At 50.0% G+C, this 13,432-nt stretch overlaps 1 protein-coding gene across 3 annotated transcripts in view; it reads left to right on the top strand.

Annotated features, from left to right (window-relative positions):
• The first annotated feature begins 5,687 nt into the window (after positions 1 to 5,687).
• KCNQ2 (potassium voltage-gated channel subfamily Q member 2) overlaps positions 5,688 to 13,432 on the top strand; it is a 66,291-nt gene continuing 58,546 nt past the window's right edge. For all 3 annotated transcript variants that reach the window (XR_008206945.1, XM_052683898.1, XM_052683897.1), the window contains exon 1: positions 5,688 to 6,020. Coding sequence is in view for 2 of the 3 variants with exons in the window: in XM_052683898.1 (XP_052539858.1) it covers positions 5,725 to 6,020 (296 nt within the window). In the remaining variant the exon portion in view is untranslated. The remainder of the gene's footprint in view (positions 6,021 to 13,432) is intronic.

Here is a 13,432-nt window from a genome sequence, read left to right on the forward strand (position 1 = left end):
AAAAAAAAAAGAAGCTATATAACTTTTCCCTGTTGCAGTAATGGCATTTGGCTCTGACAAGTACTCCTCTCCCAGCCCCCATGCCCCTTTCCATCCCCACAGCAGCCCCATAAGTGGGGCACAGCCCAGAAAGACCCCTCCTCTCTTAACTCAGTACCTTTTGGAGCCTATTTATTTTTGCTGGATGTGTTGTTTTCCTTCTTTCATCACTGCAGAACAATCCACAAGAGGAATCTAGTATCTAGCTCATATACCGCTCATCTGAGATGAGACAGATGTGTCAGCGTTGTCAGCTATTTCAGTATGGGATTTTTCTTTCTGATGACAACCTCCAGGTCCTAAATATTCATGCAGGTTTCAATTCAGCTTTGAAGTTGGTGGGAGGCAGGTGCTGGAATGGGAACAAAGCACTTCACAGGCCCTGAGGGATTGGACCCAGGTTCAGTTACAGTCCTGGGAGGTGCTTTAGTCAGTTCTGAGCTGGACCCCAAGTTTACAGGATCTGGTAGGGCTGGTTAGTTCTGTTGTTTGTTATAAAGCTGCAAGTTGCAAAGAGTGGTGTGTTGGTTTGGAGAAACTGAGAGGTGTTGCCCATGGGAAGCCTTCCAAGATGTGTCTGTAAGGGGCTGCCCCACGTGGAGCTGCTGGTGGCTCCATGGAGGGGAGATGAGGTTCTGGCATTGTTTCATCCCAAGGAATAAGTGCTGCAGCACAGAGGTGGCAGCATTTTGGTTTGTGTGGCCTCATGGATGCAGTAGGAGGAAGAAAGCCAAGGCGGTTTGGACGGATGATGTGAACAAGGTAGATGTGAAGAATGACAGAGAGCTAAATTTACAGACTCTGGGAAAAAGAAGACACAGGGGCAACGTGGTCACAGGCTATAAATACCTTCAAGGTAACAATATAAATGAAGAAAGGGAATTGAGTGTCGTCTCAAAGGAGGGTAGGGCAAGAGCCAGAGCTGGAGGCTGATGAAGGAGATGCATAGAGAAGAGGGGAGGGAGACTGGGCTGGGGGGATTTGCCAGGGGAGAGGGCTGGGGGTAAGTAGGGCCATGAGATGCTGGGGGAAAGGAGGTGATCAGATCCCTGTGTGACCAACCAGCTTCCTTTCAGCTTCGTGCATGCCCTGAAGGTAACCCCATTCAATTCAATAGAATTCACCCAACTTTGTTTTTCACCATTGCTTCTCCTTTCACATACCTGGTCCGCTTGCTGTTTCTCTGGGATCTGCTTTTCTTTCCAGTCAGACCTGCACAGCTTAAACTAACACTGAAACTTCACCACTTTTAATCTTTCTTAGAAAGGAGAAACAAAGAAATTCTGTCTGTGCAAAGGATGCACACACTCTTCATTGCGACTCAGAGGCTTCTCTCCATGCGAGCGCCTCTTGCTGCAGCTCAGGCCCATCTCATTCAACACGACTTTCCCTGGGTTCTGCTGTAGGTGCCCTGAGGAGATAGGTGCTGTCTAAGAACAGGACAGAGAGATGGATGATGGCACAGAATTTTTGCATCTGCTAAATATGTAATATAAAATAAGAAGCTCTGTCAGCACCCGATGGAAGGCAGCCTGGCTTTTTATCAATGCACTGCCTACGAATTTGGGCTGGAGCATTTTAGTGGCTGGGGGAGCAATGTCCACATGGGTACCTTCCCTGGTGTCCTGCAGAGATGAGATCACACTCCAGGATCCCCTTTGAATGAGAATGGAGGCAGCATCAGAGATAATCTCTCTCTTTCTAGGCTTCTCGCTTTCATGAAAATTGGCGCAAACTCAATTAACCTCCAGGCTGATGACTGTCAAATTTGATTGAAACTGGACAGTCATCTGGTGTCTCTTCATTTTAGGTTGTTAAAGAATATCTGTGGTGGTGTTGTGGTTGGATGCAAGCACCCAGAAAGACTTTTGCTCCCTGCCCCATGCCCACATTGAAGCCCCTTGGCTCTCAGGGTGGTCCCTCAGCGCTTGGGTTGTCTCCACCACTTGGTGACCCAAAAGCTGATGTCTCCATCTTCTCCCATGGCAGCAGGAGGTTTTGCAGACCCTGTTGGCTCAGGCCAAGCTGTGAATGGGATTTCCAGGTTGGTAACATAAAACCACCCCACCTGCTGCTCACCCTGCGTCTGTAGCAGCCCCACATTTATTAAGTGAATTAGTCCCTTCCTCAATCCAATCAACAGGGCATGAATCTTCAACCTAATTTAAGCTTATTCAGCCATTTTGTCTCTCATTAAAGGCCCATATCATTATGGTTCAATTAAGAACAGCAAAAAGCAGGCTCCCTCCAATTACCTTGTCTAGTGCTTCCTTCTCCATCATGCATTTGTGCCCAAATCTTCCCATCCCAAATGATGAAACCTGTGCTGAATGTTGGCTTGTATTTGAGCCAGAAGTACACATTCCCCCTTGTCACATTCACTTTTTTTTTTTCCTGCTTTGGAAATCTGTTGAATTTTCCACTTTTGCACAGGAATTTTTCTTGCAGTATCTTCCCCTATGGGCTCAAGCTGTAGTGCCAGGTGCATCTGCATGAAGCAGCCTTACTTTCAGGTCATGTCTTGTAGTTCAAATCTCAGAAACGTTTGTCAAAATGGTGTTAGAAAGAGCCCCTTTTGGCCGACCAGAAAGAGACATATCTAATCAATAAATGTGGACTCTAGGAAGCTGGTTGCTGCCTGGAGAAGAGGATGGGGTTGGTAGAGGAAAGGGGTTCAGCAGAAGAGGGAGATGAGTGGCTGCAAAGTGCTGAAAGATCAGTCACCACTCTGCTCTTGGATTAGCTTTGCTTGGATGGTGCAGCATCAGTTAGCCAAGCCCCGAACAAGAAGAGATAGAGCCATCTGCTTTAGAATTTGAAAATAGCTCGGGGAGCAAACTGAGGGTGCCAAAACCCAGGCTATGGGCAGCACAGGGCACACAAACCTCCCGTTGTTGGGTGGGTGTGGAGAAAGGGCTCCAGTTCAGTGTTTCAAATGGAAGCATATCCCTGGAGCCATTCCACATATTTCACACCAGCCTTCTTTTTCTCTTATTACTCCAACTGCCAAGGGACAGAACATGAACTTTCTGTATCATCACAGAGCTCAATAGATTTCCTCTTACCTTCAGGGTCTGAGCTCTCTGCCACGGTGTTTGTGTTTAAAGCCATCAGTAGTGTTGAAAGCAAAAAAGTGACTCAGTAATTCTGTTTGTGGAGACATAATGTCCTTGGATCAGATAACGGCACCTTCCCAGTACTGCTTTTACATACTTCATTATTTCACGTAGTGTTAGTGGCTGGCTGTCCTCCTGTTCCAAAACAACTGCCTTCATCTTGGGTCGAGTATTAAATGTGGAGCTTGGTGGCCCTGCATGTGGCAGGGGGTTGGAGATTCATGATCCTTGAGATCCCTTCCAACCTGGGCCATTCTGTGATTCTGTGATATTTGACATTTCATCAGCAGCCTGGTTGAGTGAGTGGCAAGCCTGTGCATGGCAGAGGAGTTGGAATGAGATCCCCTCCAACCTAAGCCATTCTGAGATGACCTGTTGCAGACTCTCTGTCCTTTCTTATGGGGCTCTGCTGGTTTTCCTTTGAGGTTTCATCTCCCTCCCAAATGAAGCCACAATCCCTGACAGCCACCAGAACCACCCCACACCTTCCCCAGCATCTCACTCACACCCAGTGCTTGGGAATGGTGAAATCCCACCCCATCCCTGAGCTCACTGCTGTTTTCTGATGATATCAGAGATGCGTGGCGCCCAAAGCTGCGCTGCAGTGTGACACCACAAATGACCAGCTAATTAGGCAAAGAGGAGTGCGACGAATTTAGATTCTTCTTTAGGGCTCACAGACTATTAGTAATCTGGAATTTGTTAATTGAAAATTGCTTCCTCTGTTTGTTGTTGGCCTTTTGGTGGAGGGGGATATTTCCTGCTTTTGGACTGCGTCGCTGGATCTATAATAATGCACTTTGTACATTAGTGCCAGGCACATTTGTAATTGGCTACCCTATTAAAGAACACTAATGATCTTACAAGTGTTCACAAATAATGAATAGAATGGCCCCTCGCTGAACTGAGTAATTTATTCACTGACATACTTGCAGATCTGTTTTTCCATTATTTAACCCAGCTTTAGCTCTCTGCCTGCCTTGCAGAGACATCTCCTCTTTCGGTCATGTGTTGGAGATAATATGGGTCACAGAAAACTCACTGTTCATTGGGATGTAGGGCTGCTCCACACTGGAGCACATATGTGATAGGATGTGCAGAGCAAGCAGCAGTGATGTCAGTCTCTGGTGCATTTGTTGCTGCTGGGATTCTCCTGAAGCATAAAAGGAGGACAAAATACCAGAACTTGTGAAATGCAATCCAGAAGGCTATGCTGATTTTCTCTTTTAAATATGAAAGCCATAGAGTGGTGGGGTTGGTTTTCCAGCTACTGCCCCTCACAGGAGAAGGAACTGGAATGCAGCTCTGCTGGATTCCTGCACACCATGGAGCTTTGGGTAAACCTTTTGCTGCTTCCAAAGTACCCACACTGTGGCAAGGTGCTCTGTGCTGAAAGCAGCAGCTCAGCAGAGCTCACAGTTCTATTTTCACACAACAAGCCTTGTCCTAAAGCACTGCCTACTTATGAAAAACAGAGCTGTTTTCCATGGAGGATAATGGTGAAGGAAGTTTCATCTTTCTTATGTTAGGCTTTTGCGTGTTCTTCTGAGTCCTGTGATTGTCCATCAGGAGGAAATATTCTATGGGGCAGAAGCCTGCCGTGCTGTGTGGGGGAAAATGGTAACACTGGGTCATAATTACAGGCTGTGATAAAGAGGTGGTTTGGGTCAGCGTGCTTAGTAAAGGGCTTCCTACAGTGGGAGCTTCGTAGCCACATCATGCTGAAGATTCAGCACAGGAAGTAAGGTGTACAGTGTTTGTGAGCCCGAAGAAGATTGGTTTGACCTCAGGGAAGCGTGGGCAAAGGGAATGGCTTTGCATAAGTGGATTTGTCGTGAGGTTACAGAAACTGAGTGGGTATGGAGCTGGTTCCCTCCTGCGACCTAGGTGGCACTGCCTGTGCCTGCTGCCACCCAGACTGTGACAGAGCTGTTGGGATGGGCACCCCACCACAGGGCAGCCCCAGCAGAACAGCTCGCACTGTGGGACCTTCCCAGTGGGAGAAAACCTGCAGTGATTTTTGGGGAGAAGCCAAAGCAGGGAGACACTGAGGGTGACTTTAGGCCAGGGGAAGATGCCAGAGCTTGGTTTTAGAGGATGCTGGAGCTTTATTCTGGGGGCAGAATGCCAGTTCCTGAATTTTTGAGAGGATGCTGAAGCCTGCTTTGTGGGGGGACACCAGAACTTGCTTTCTTTGCACTTGTTTCCATTAGCGTGTGTGTATGTTTGTAGTGTGTTTTTTTTTCTCTTTTTTTTTTTTTTTCTTTTTCTTCTTTATTATTATTTTTTTTTCCTTTTCCTTTCTATGAGAGCGGGGAGCTCCCAGCCCCCTATTCTGGAGGATGCTCTCTGCGGGACTTCGGCAGCCGCTCCCCGCACAGCTGAGGGTTAACGGGGCGGGCGGAGCGGGCGGGGCGCGGCCCGGCGGAGCCCATTGCGGCCGGTTCCGTTCCGTTCCGTTCCTGCGGCGTCTCCAGCGCCGGGCGCGGAGCAGCGGAGGGGAGCGCGGGTGGAGCCCCCCCTCCCCTGCCACCCCCCTCCCGCGGCCCCGCCGCCCCCGGCCACCACCATGGTGCAGAAATCCCGCAACGGAGGCGTTTACCCGGGGCCCGCCGCCGAGAAGAAGCTGAAGGTGGGCTTCGTAGGGCTGGACCCGGGAGCTCCGGACTCCAGCCGGGACGGGGCTCTGCTCATCGCCGGTTCCGAGAGCACCAAACGGGGTAGCATCCTCAGCAAACCCCGTTCGGGGGTGTCGGGCAGCGGGAAGCCCCCCAAAAGGAATGCTTTTTACCGCAAGCTGCAGAATTTTCTCTACAATGTGCTGGAAAGACCGCGGGGCTGGGCTTTCATTTACCACGCATACGTGTGAGTAATAAAAAGGTGGTGGTGTGTGTGGGGGGGGGTACAGCGCAGCCCCCTCCCTTTTTACCCCTAGCCCCAAATTTCTCTTTGCCACCCATCGCCAATCGCGGAGTGTGGGGTGGGTGGGGGATGCTCCAGCTGCAGAACGGCTGCAGGGAAGGAAGGGATGGGGGAGGGGGGGGTTGGATATGCTCGCTGGGGAACCTAAGAGTACTGTGAGCCCCTCCCGGAGCTGCCGCAGCCCTACAGTGTCCGGGCACGGTGCACCTGGGGGAGGGATGTGCGGTGTGTGTAAGGTGGGGGGGAAAAATGAAGCTGTCCCTGCAGAGCTGGGGGTGGTTCCTGTGGGGAGGTGCAATGCACCGGCCCTATGCACCCCCGTTTACTTCCCCGTTTGTGGGGGAAGGGGCTGCGGTGGGTGCATGCAGGGGAGGTGGGGAGGGAGCGCTCCTCCGTCTTGCTTGAAATCACCATAGCAATGCTGCGAGCTGAGGAACACAAAGCGCTGCTCGGGAACTGGCTTTTTTCCCTTCCCCACCCCCCCGTCTGCTCCGGCCCCATCTTTTGCGGGGTGCTGCGGAGGATGTGGGGCCGGGGGGTTGCGGCTCCGCACCGGGGTCCGGAGGTTCTTCTGTGCCCCCCGTGGGAGGCAGTGGGGTGGGAATATCTGCAAAGAAATGCTGAGCTGCGTTTGGGGCTTTCTGGGGGGGATGGAGAGGGAACAAAGGAGCGGTCCCGGGGTGCGCGTTTCCCCTCGGCAGCCTGGATTTTAGGCAGGAATGGCTACGTTGGGTGGGGAAAAAAAGCCCCTGACTGCAGGTTGTGCTGCAGGAGGAGGGCAGCTGGCTGCTCGTTGTTAGGAGGATTGCAAAGGGAGGGTCAGGATAAGTCGCTGTGTTACTGCAACTCCCTTCCCTCTGGGACTTTCCACAGTCCCACTGGGCTGTTCTGCGGTCCTGGGCTCCAGCACAGCCCTGTTTGGGTTCCTGCGCCCTTAGAGCCAATGGATTTTTTTGTTTGCGTGCTCTTCATCTTGGCCAGGGCCTGCGTCAACTCAATCGAGAAGATTTTTGGGGCCTTCTGTTATTTTTCCTTATTCCTTTTGCTGCTAATGACATTCTTAGATGTTGGGATGTGCTTTATGGTCCTCAGCCATTTTGTGCCTTGAGGCCTCCCAGGGAGGTGTGTTGTGTCCGGGTGATAAGATGCTGTTTGGGAAGAAGGGAAAGCTTCACCCTGCACTGCAGAGGGCTGGGGGCTTGTAGAGAGCTGGGTATCCCTGGGAGCATCCTTGGAGCTCAGTGATGGATGTGATGGCAGTGAGGTCCTGAGCATTCTCCATGCCCAGGAATTCTATGTGCTTGGTGCTGCGAAGTCTCATGGAGGAGCTCGTCTGGCTTTACAGTGAGGATGAGGTTGTATTTAAGAGCACACAGTGCATGCTGTACACACGTGAAAACCCAGCTTGAACTGGCAATGGCAGCACTGAAAGGGGCTAAAAGCCAAATGACCAGCAAGGGGTAACCCTACCTGGGAGGGCTTTGTAAGCTTCTTTTGCTTCTTCAGCTGCTGTCTTGACTTCTGATCTACATCGCTCTCTGCAGTGGCATTGGCTTGGGCAGGCAGTAATCATCACAGGGCACAAGCAGGGTATCCCAAGCTACCTCCTTCTGGGATTCACCTTCTCCTGAAGTCCCCATTTCCAGTGCATTCCTCTAGAGCTCACAGCTGCATCTTGCTTTGGGCCCGTGGCTGTGCTCGCTGTGTGTCACCTGGTTGTGCCAGGAGCTGCGCCTGAATAGGAAACACTGCAAAACCACCCCTGACCCACACTGCTGGGAAATGGAGGCAGTGCTCAGGGCTGAGGTAGGAGCTGCACTGAGGTCTGTGAAGCATTAGTAATGTGATTAATTTTTTACAGTGCGTTGGGATGTTTTGTGAATGCCAGTCTTCTGAACCATGCATACAATAAGGTTGGCTTTGACAGGTCAGTAATATGTTATTTAGAGAGCTGGAGGGTACAGTGAACATCTCACAAAGTCACTGGGGAAAAGCCCAGCGCCAGCTACTCCCTTTGCTGCCCGTCGGCCAGACCCTACCAATGCCAGCTTTGTGAGTATCAGAATGGGGCAGGTGGGGGCTTTTCTGGGTTTTTGTAGCTAAAAAAGTCTATAATCCAACAAGGACAGCACAAAGCCTGCTGGCTGCTTCTGCACAGACATGAGGGTGAAGGGACTGCCTCAAGGTCACGAAGTTTGTGTGGAAGAGCTGCTTGGAGATCCCCACGCAAGTGGCAGTATTTCTCGTGCTGCATCCATCGATCTATTTCCCTTCTCCTTCTGTCGTTCTTTCCCTTTTGCACCACTTCACACAGCGCAAATCAGAGAAATTCAGTGGAGCTTCCATCCCTCCAGACTCAGCCCAGCTATTGCCTCTTTAACAGCTCTGTGCCCTCCGTGAAAACAGTGCTCCCTGTTTCATGTTGCTGTGTTGTGATTCATTTCTATGCATAACAGCTCTTCCCACACTGACACAAATGAGTGACCCACTCGTGGTGCGTATGTGTACATTATACAGGTATGTATGTTCTGCACAGTTCTATGGACAGCTGAGTCTCATGGATCCCATCTTGGAGTGTGGCTGGAGATGGACTCTGGACTTCCTGTATCTCATCTCCCATATTTTCCTGGTATTCCTCTTCCTCCTCTCAGCTGTCTCTCTCTCTTTTTTCTTTCTTTTTTTTTTCTTGTCTTTTTTGGCAGAGCCATAGCACTGCAGCACATGGCCTCGTTCTGTTCAAGGTTGAGCTAAAACTTGAAAAGTTGAGCCCTGTCTAAGCAGCAAGCCATGCCTTTTGAGGGACATGGCAGCTCTCTGCACAGAGAGGCGTTTTGCTTTCAAAATTGTTCAGTTTTCCTTTTTTTTTTTTTTTTTTTTTTTCTTTAAATGGTTTAGATTATCTTTTCCCTTCTAATCCTCTTACCTTGCTTATTATCACTTGTCCCGTGCTTGATGGTGCTGTGATGCATCCTATTCCAGAAGGGATGCTGTGCTCTGTGCTAACTGCGTGGACTGGGCGCCCCACAGCCCTCTGTGTCTGCAGGTGTAGTTCCTGACCTCTGGGTGAGCTGCTCTTGTTTGGGACCTATGTTCAGCCTTTTTAAAGCTGTGTGTCTACAGCAAATGTAATTTTCACATTCTGTTTATTGTTCTCTGTGGCAGCAGCTATGGAGCATTGGGAAGATGAAGAGTTGATGCAATTTCTTCCTTAGAGGTGTGGGGTTTCTTGGTGCAGAAGTGGCCTCTTTTGTGACTCCTCCCAGCCCTCAGGGACTGGGGAAAAATGTGGTTACTGCATGCAGATCATCTTTCTCAGATCATCTTTTACTTTTGATATAATGCCCTCGGGAACCCCTAGGTATTTTTCTGCTCTCAGAAAGCTTGTGCATTTTGTTTTGGTTTTCTCCCCGGTTAATTTTGTATGCCTATTTCATGGCATTGATTAATTAGGAGAAAGTTTAAATTGACCCTCACGTGTGCTTCTCCGCATGCTCAGGTGAGCCTTTAACAATCCCAAACCCACCCAAGCCACTAGTGATGGGCAGGATCCTCCCTACATCCTACTGAGAGTGTAGGATGAAGGTCCAACACAAATCCCATGTGCTGAGCATAATGGAGCTGTTGGGCTCTGGAGCCTGATGCCCTCACCGTGCAGTTCATCCTCCCTGGGGACTTCCATGCAGCGATGCCTCACCAGCTCCTGCTTAGTCAGAGCTGGGTGGGAGCAACCCGATTTAATGTGTCACGTTCCAGTTGTATTCACCCCACGCTGACATTCAGGAAAGAAAAAACAAGTCGGTCCCCTGGGTGACTTCCTTTCTGCAAAGCAATGCGCCTCAAACAGCTGAGCCTCCATCTTTCTTAAGAAGGAATGACCCCCAAAGCAAGTCCCAAATCCTCTACTAAAGGGGAGATGGGTGTCGCTTCAACAAAGAAATGCAATTTGTGAAAACCACATTGTTATTATTTTTTTTTAATACATATTTTTTTACTTGGCGGCAGATGGAGGACGTGGTGGGATGAGACTCTGTGGTCTGTTGGTAAAGCAGGATGGCAGGCTGTTGTCAGGTTTTTGCAGGGCTTACTGGGATCAAAAAGCACAGAAGTTTTGCATGTGGCATTTGGGATTTAAGCAGCAAACGCTCAACCCTGCATAATCCTGTTTAAGGTAGCCCAAACGTACAGCTGGTTTCTCTGTGGGCTCTTGAGGGACTGATTCCTCTTTAAAATTACAGTGGCAGTTCCTGCCATGTAATCTCCTGCAGAGAAGAAGCAGGGGAGCAGAGGAGGATGGAGGGTGATTCCTACAGAGGATTAAACTACAGCATGCTTCTGTGGAAATGCAAGCCTGTTCGTGAGAGACGTCCCCTTCAGAGACAAGATCTCCAGCACTGAGCTGGATAAGCCTCTTCTTCCCATGGTGGTTTGCGTTGCTATGGGATAATGCAATGGCTTTTAGCCACCAGGTGATCAGAACTGAATTAATTACATTTAAAAACTGGCTGATCGGGGTGGTCTGGGCTGAATTTGATGAATGCATGCATTGTGAGGTGGTTTGAGCAGCGAGTGTGTGCCAGCAGGACCAGGTAGTGCAGGAGGACACCTGGTCCATCACTGCCATGTGTTCAAACTGTTCCTAGCTGGGCTGTAAGCCAAGAGCACTTGGGCTCCTCTGACATCATCTTGAATAGAGGATGGCCCTGCTGATGCTGCAGGTATTTAAATTGGCCTTTTGGTGGATGTGCCCATCCACACAGACAGAAAGAACAAGCTGGACCTCCTGGTGACCTCGGCTTCCCACACGCTTCTCCCAGCCCTGTTCTGGGCAAGCTGTGAATGCAGCAGCTCTGACACACAGACTGAAGGTGTTTGGGGAGGTCATGTGCAACTGTTCTAAAGCACTGAATTAATTATGTGCAGAGCTGTCTGCTGGGGAGTATCTTGAGCAGAAGTCACTGGCTGGGATGATGAGAGCTGCTTTATTGCAGCCTCTGGGCTTCCTGACTGCCAATAAATGACGGAAACCGGAGCATTCCTCTGCCTATCTCTCATCTGTCTGCAGTATTGCTCCAACCTCTAATGTGCTTTTTAAATGTGTGAAAAGCTCTGGTGTTGGTTAACATCCATCTGGTGACTTCTTTTGGGTGGATTGGGCCTTAAGTTGCACCAGGAAGGTTCAGGTTGGATGTTAGGAACGTTTGTTTTTTTTTCCCCTGGAGAGCAGTGATGCAGTGGCACAGCTGCCTAGGGAGCAGTGGGGTCACCATCCCTGGAGGTGTTACAGAGCTGTGGAGATGTGGCGCTGAGGGATGTGGGCATGGTGGGGTGGGATGGAATTGGACTTGAGGATCTTGGAGGTCTTTTCCAACCTGAATGAGTCTATGATTGGGTGTTGGGCAAAGAGCAGCTTTTCCCAGTGCACAGGGAATGGGAGATCTGTGATATCTTCTCACCCCTCTTGCTGCTGTAGTGGCGTGCTTTAAACTACCATGGGGCATCAGGAGTGCTGGGTGCAGCAGGAGCTTCCTGGTTTGTGTTAGTGTGGACTGTGCTCAGACACTGAGCTTGGTGATGCTCAGATGCCTGCTGGATGGAGCACTGCGTCCTATGTTCCTCTCAGAAAGCCCATAGGATACTCAGAGCACATCTGCCTTCTGGAGATACCCTTTTCTCTTTTTATGACAAAGTGAACCTGAGTTCTCTTGTGCACCTTGGGTAGAAGCTGGATGAGATGAGTCCCAAAAATGAGTTGAGAAGACAGAGGTTGGCATCTGTTTGCAAACTGAAAACTGGAGTGAGCTGAGGCAATGCCAAGCATCTCCCACCCCAGCCACTAGGAACTGTGGTGTTCAGAGCCAGAACTGCACTGTGGATGTCCCAACAGGTGAAGGTGAGAGGTGGATCTGATCCACATCAAAGCAGAATGACAGCAGTCTGAGCTTCACACTTAGCCAGCAACTGTTAAGAAGCAGTTTTGAGAAAGGAACTTTTACAGCAAACCCCAATCATCTCGTGGACCTGCAACCCAAGTCCCAGAGGGAATTAGAGTGTAATCAAGTCTTATTAACACTGATTATTGTTCAGAGCAGCTCTGGTTGCATCTGGGCTCTGGGAGCAGAGTGCCTGGCAGGATGGCCAACCTTCCTTCTGACACTGAATGCATCCCAGGCAGGGGGCACAGGGCAAGGGAACGAGAAGATGAAGAGTGTTGGGGAGCAGCTGCCCTCACTGCGTGGGGGCTGAGGATGTCTGTGTGTGTCTATCCATTGCAGCAGTCTCTCAGCCTCCCTAGGATGAGATAGCACAAGGCAAAGGTTAATGCCTTCGGGATGGACTTTCTCAGGGATTCCCAGATGCTGCGTTTACAGACAGACCCTAATGTGCCTCAAGTTCCACCTTCTGCTTTACAGCTCCACCAACCCAGGGAGCAAAATCTGTCTGAGGCAATTGCAGAGCTGCTGTCACACGTTGCAATGGATGAGTGTAGCAGGATGGGTTTTCCTCGCACAGCTCCTGCAGACACGCTGTCACTCCCTGTAAAGCTCTTGTGGTGCTCAGGAATTAAACCTAGCGGAGATCCTGGCTCAAAGGTGACTCACAGGCACCTCTTCTCCATCGCCTGTGTGAGTGTGGGAGCTCGTGTCAGGGCACCTGCTGCGTGCATTTGTTGCAACTTGTGTTTGGTGTGGTTGGAAATTAATGAGCTGTGCAAAAGAGAAAAGAGAAACTTCAGTCAAATAGTAGTTACAGTGAACTCCAAGGGGAAAACAAAATTAATATTATAGCAGCGTGTCAGCAACCCTAATGAAAGTCAAGTCTGCGAGCTTCTCTTCTATACATGAAGCCAAAAGGTTCGATACCTGCTCTAAAGACCTCAGGTTGGATAGTAGGAAAAGTTTTTTTCCAAAAGAGCAGTGATGCAGGGGCACAGCTGCCCAGGGGGTGGTGGAGTCACCGTCCCTGGAGGTGTTCCAGAGCTCTGGAGACGTGGCGTTGAGGGGTCTGGGCAGTGGGCACAGTGGGGTGGGCTTGGATTGGATTTGGGGATCTCAAAGCCTCAGTGATTTTATGATTTTGTGACTTTCTGTGTTGAATAGAATGCAGGTGTTAGTCCTAAAGTAGGTGCTGGGGAACTGCTGGTAACTGCTTTGTTCCAGTCTTCTTTTTAAGGGTGTTTGCCTGGTTGTTTCTTTGTTTTTGAGTTGATGGGTTGGTTGCTATTCCTGCTGCTTGGGTTTGAAAAGGCAACAGCTTGGCTTTGGTGAGGACAGGCTGTCCAGGGCAATCCACCAGACTTAGGAGCTCAGCAGAGTTCATTTGCTCTGGGAGGAGGGAAGCATCTCCCCAGGAAATGT

Source organism: Tympanuchus pallidicinctus, unplaced genomic scaffold (assembly GCF_026119805.1).
Source record: "Tympanuchus pallidicinctus isolate F22 unplaced genomic scaffold, pur_lepc_1.0 scaffold20, whole genome shotgun sequence".
NCBI lineage: Eukaryota > Metazoa > Chordata > Aves > Galliformes > Phasianidae > Tympanuchus > Tympanuchus pallidicinctus.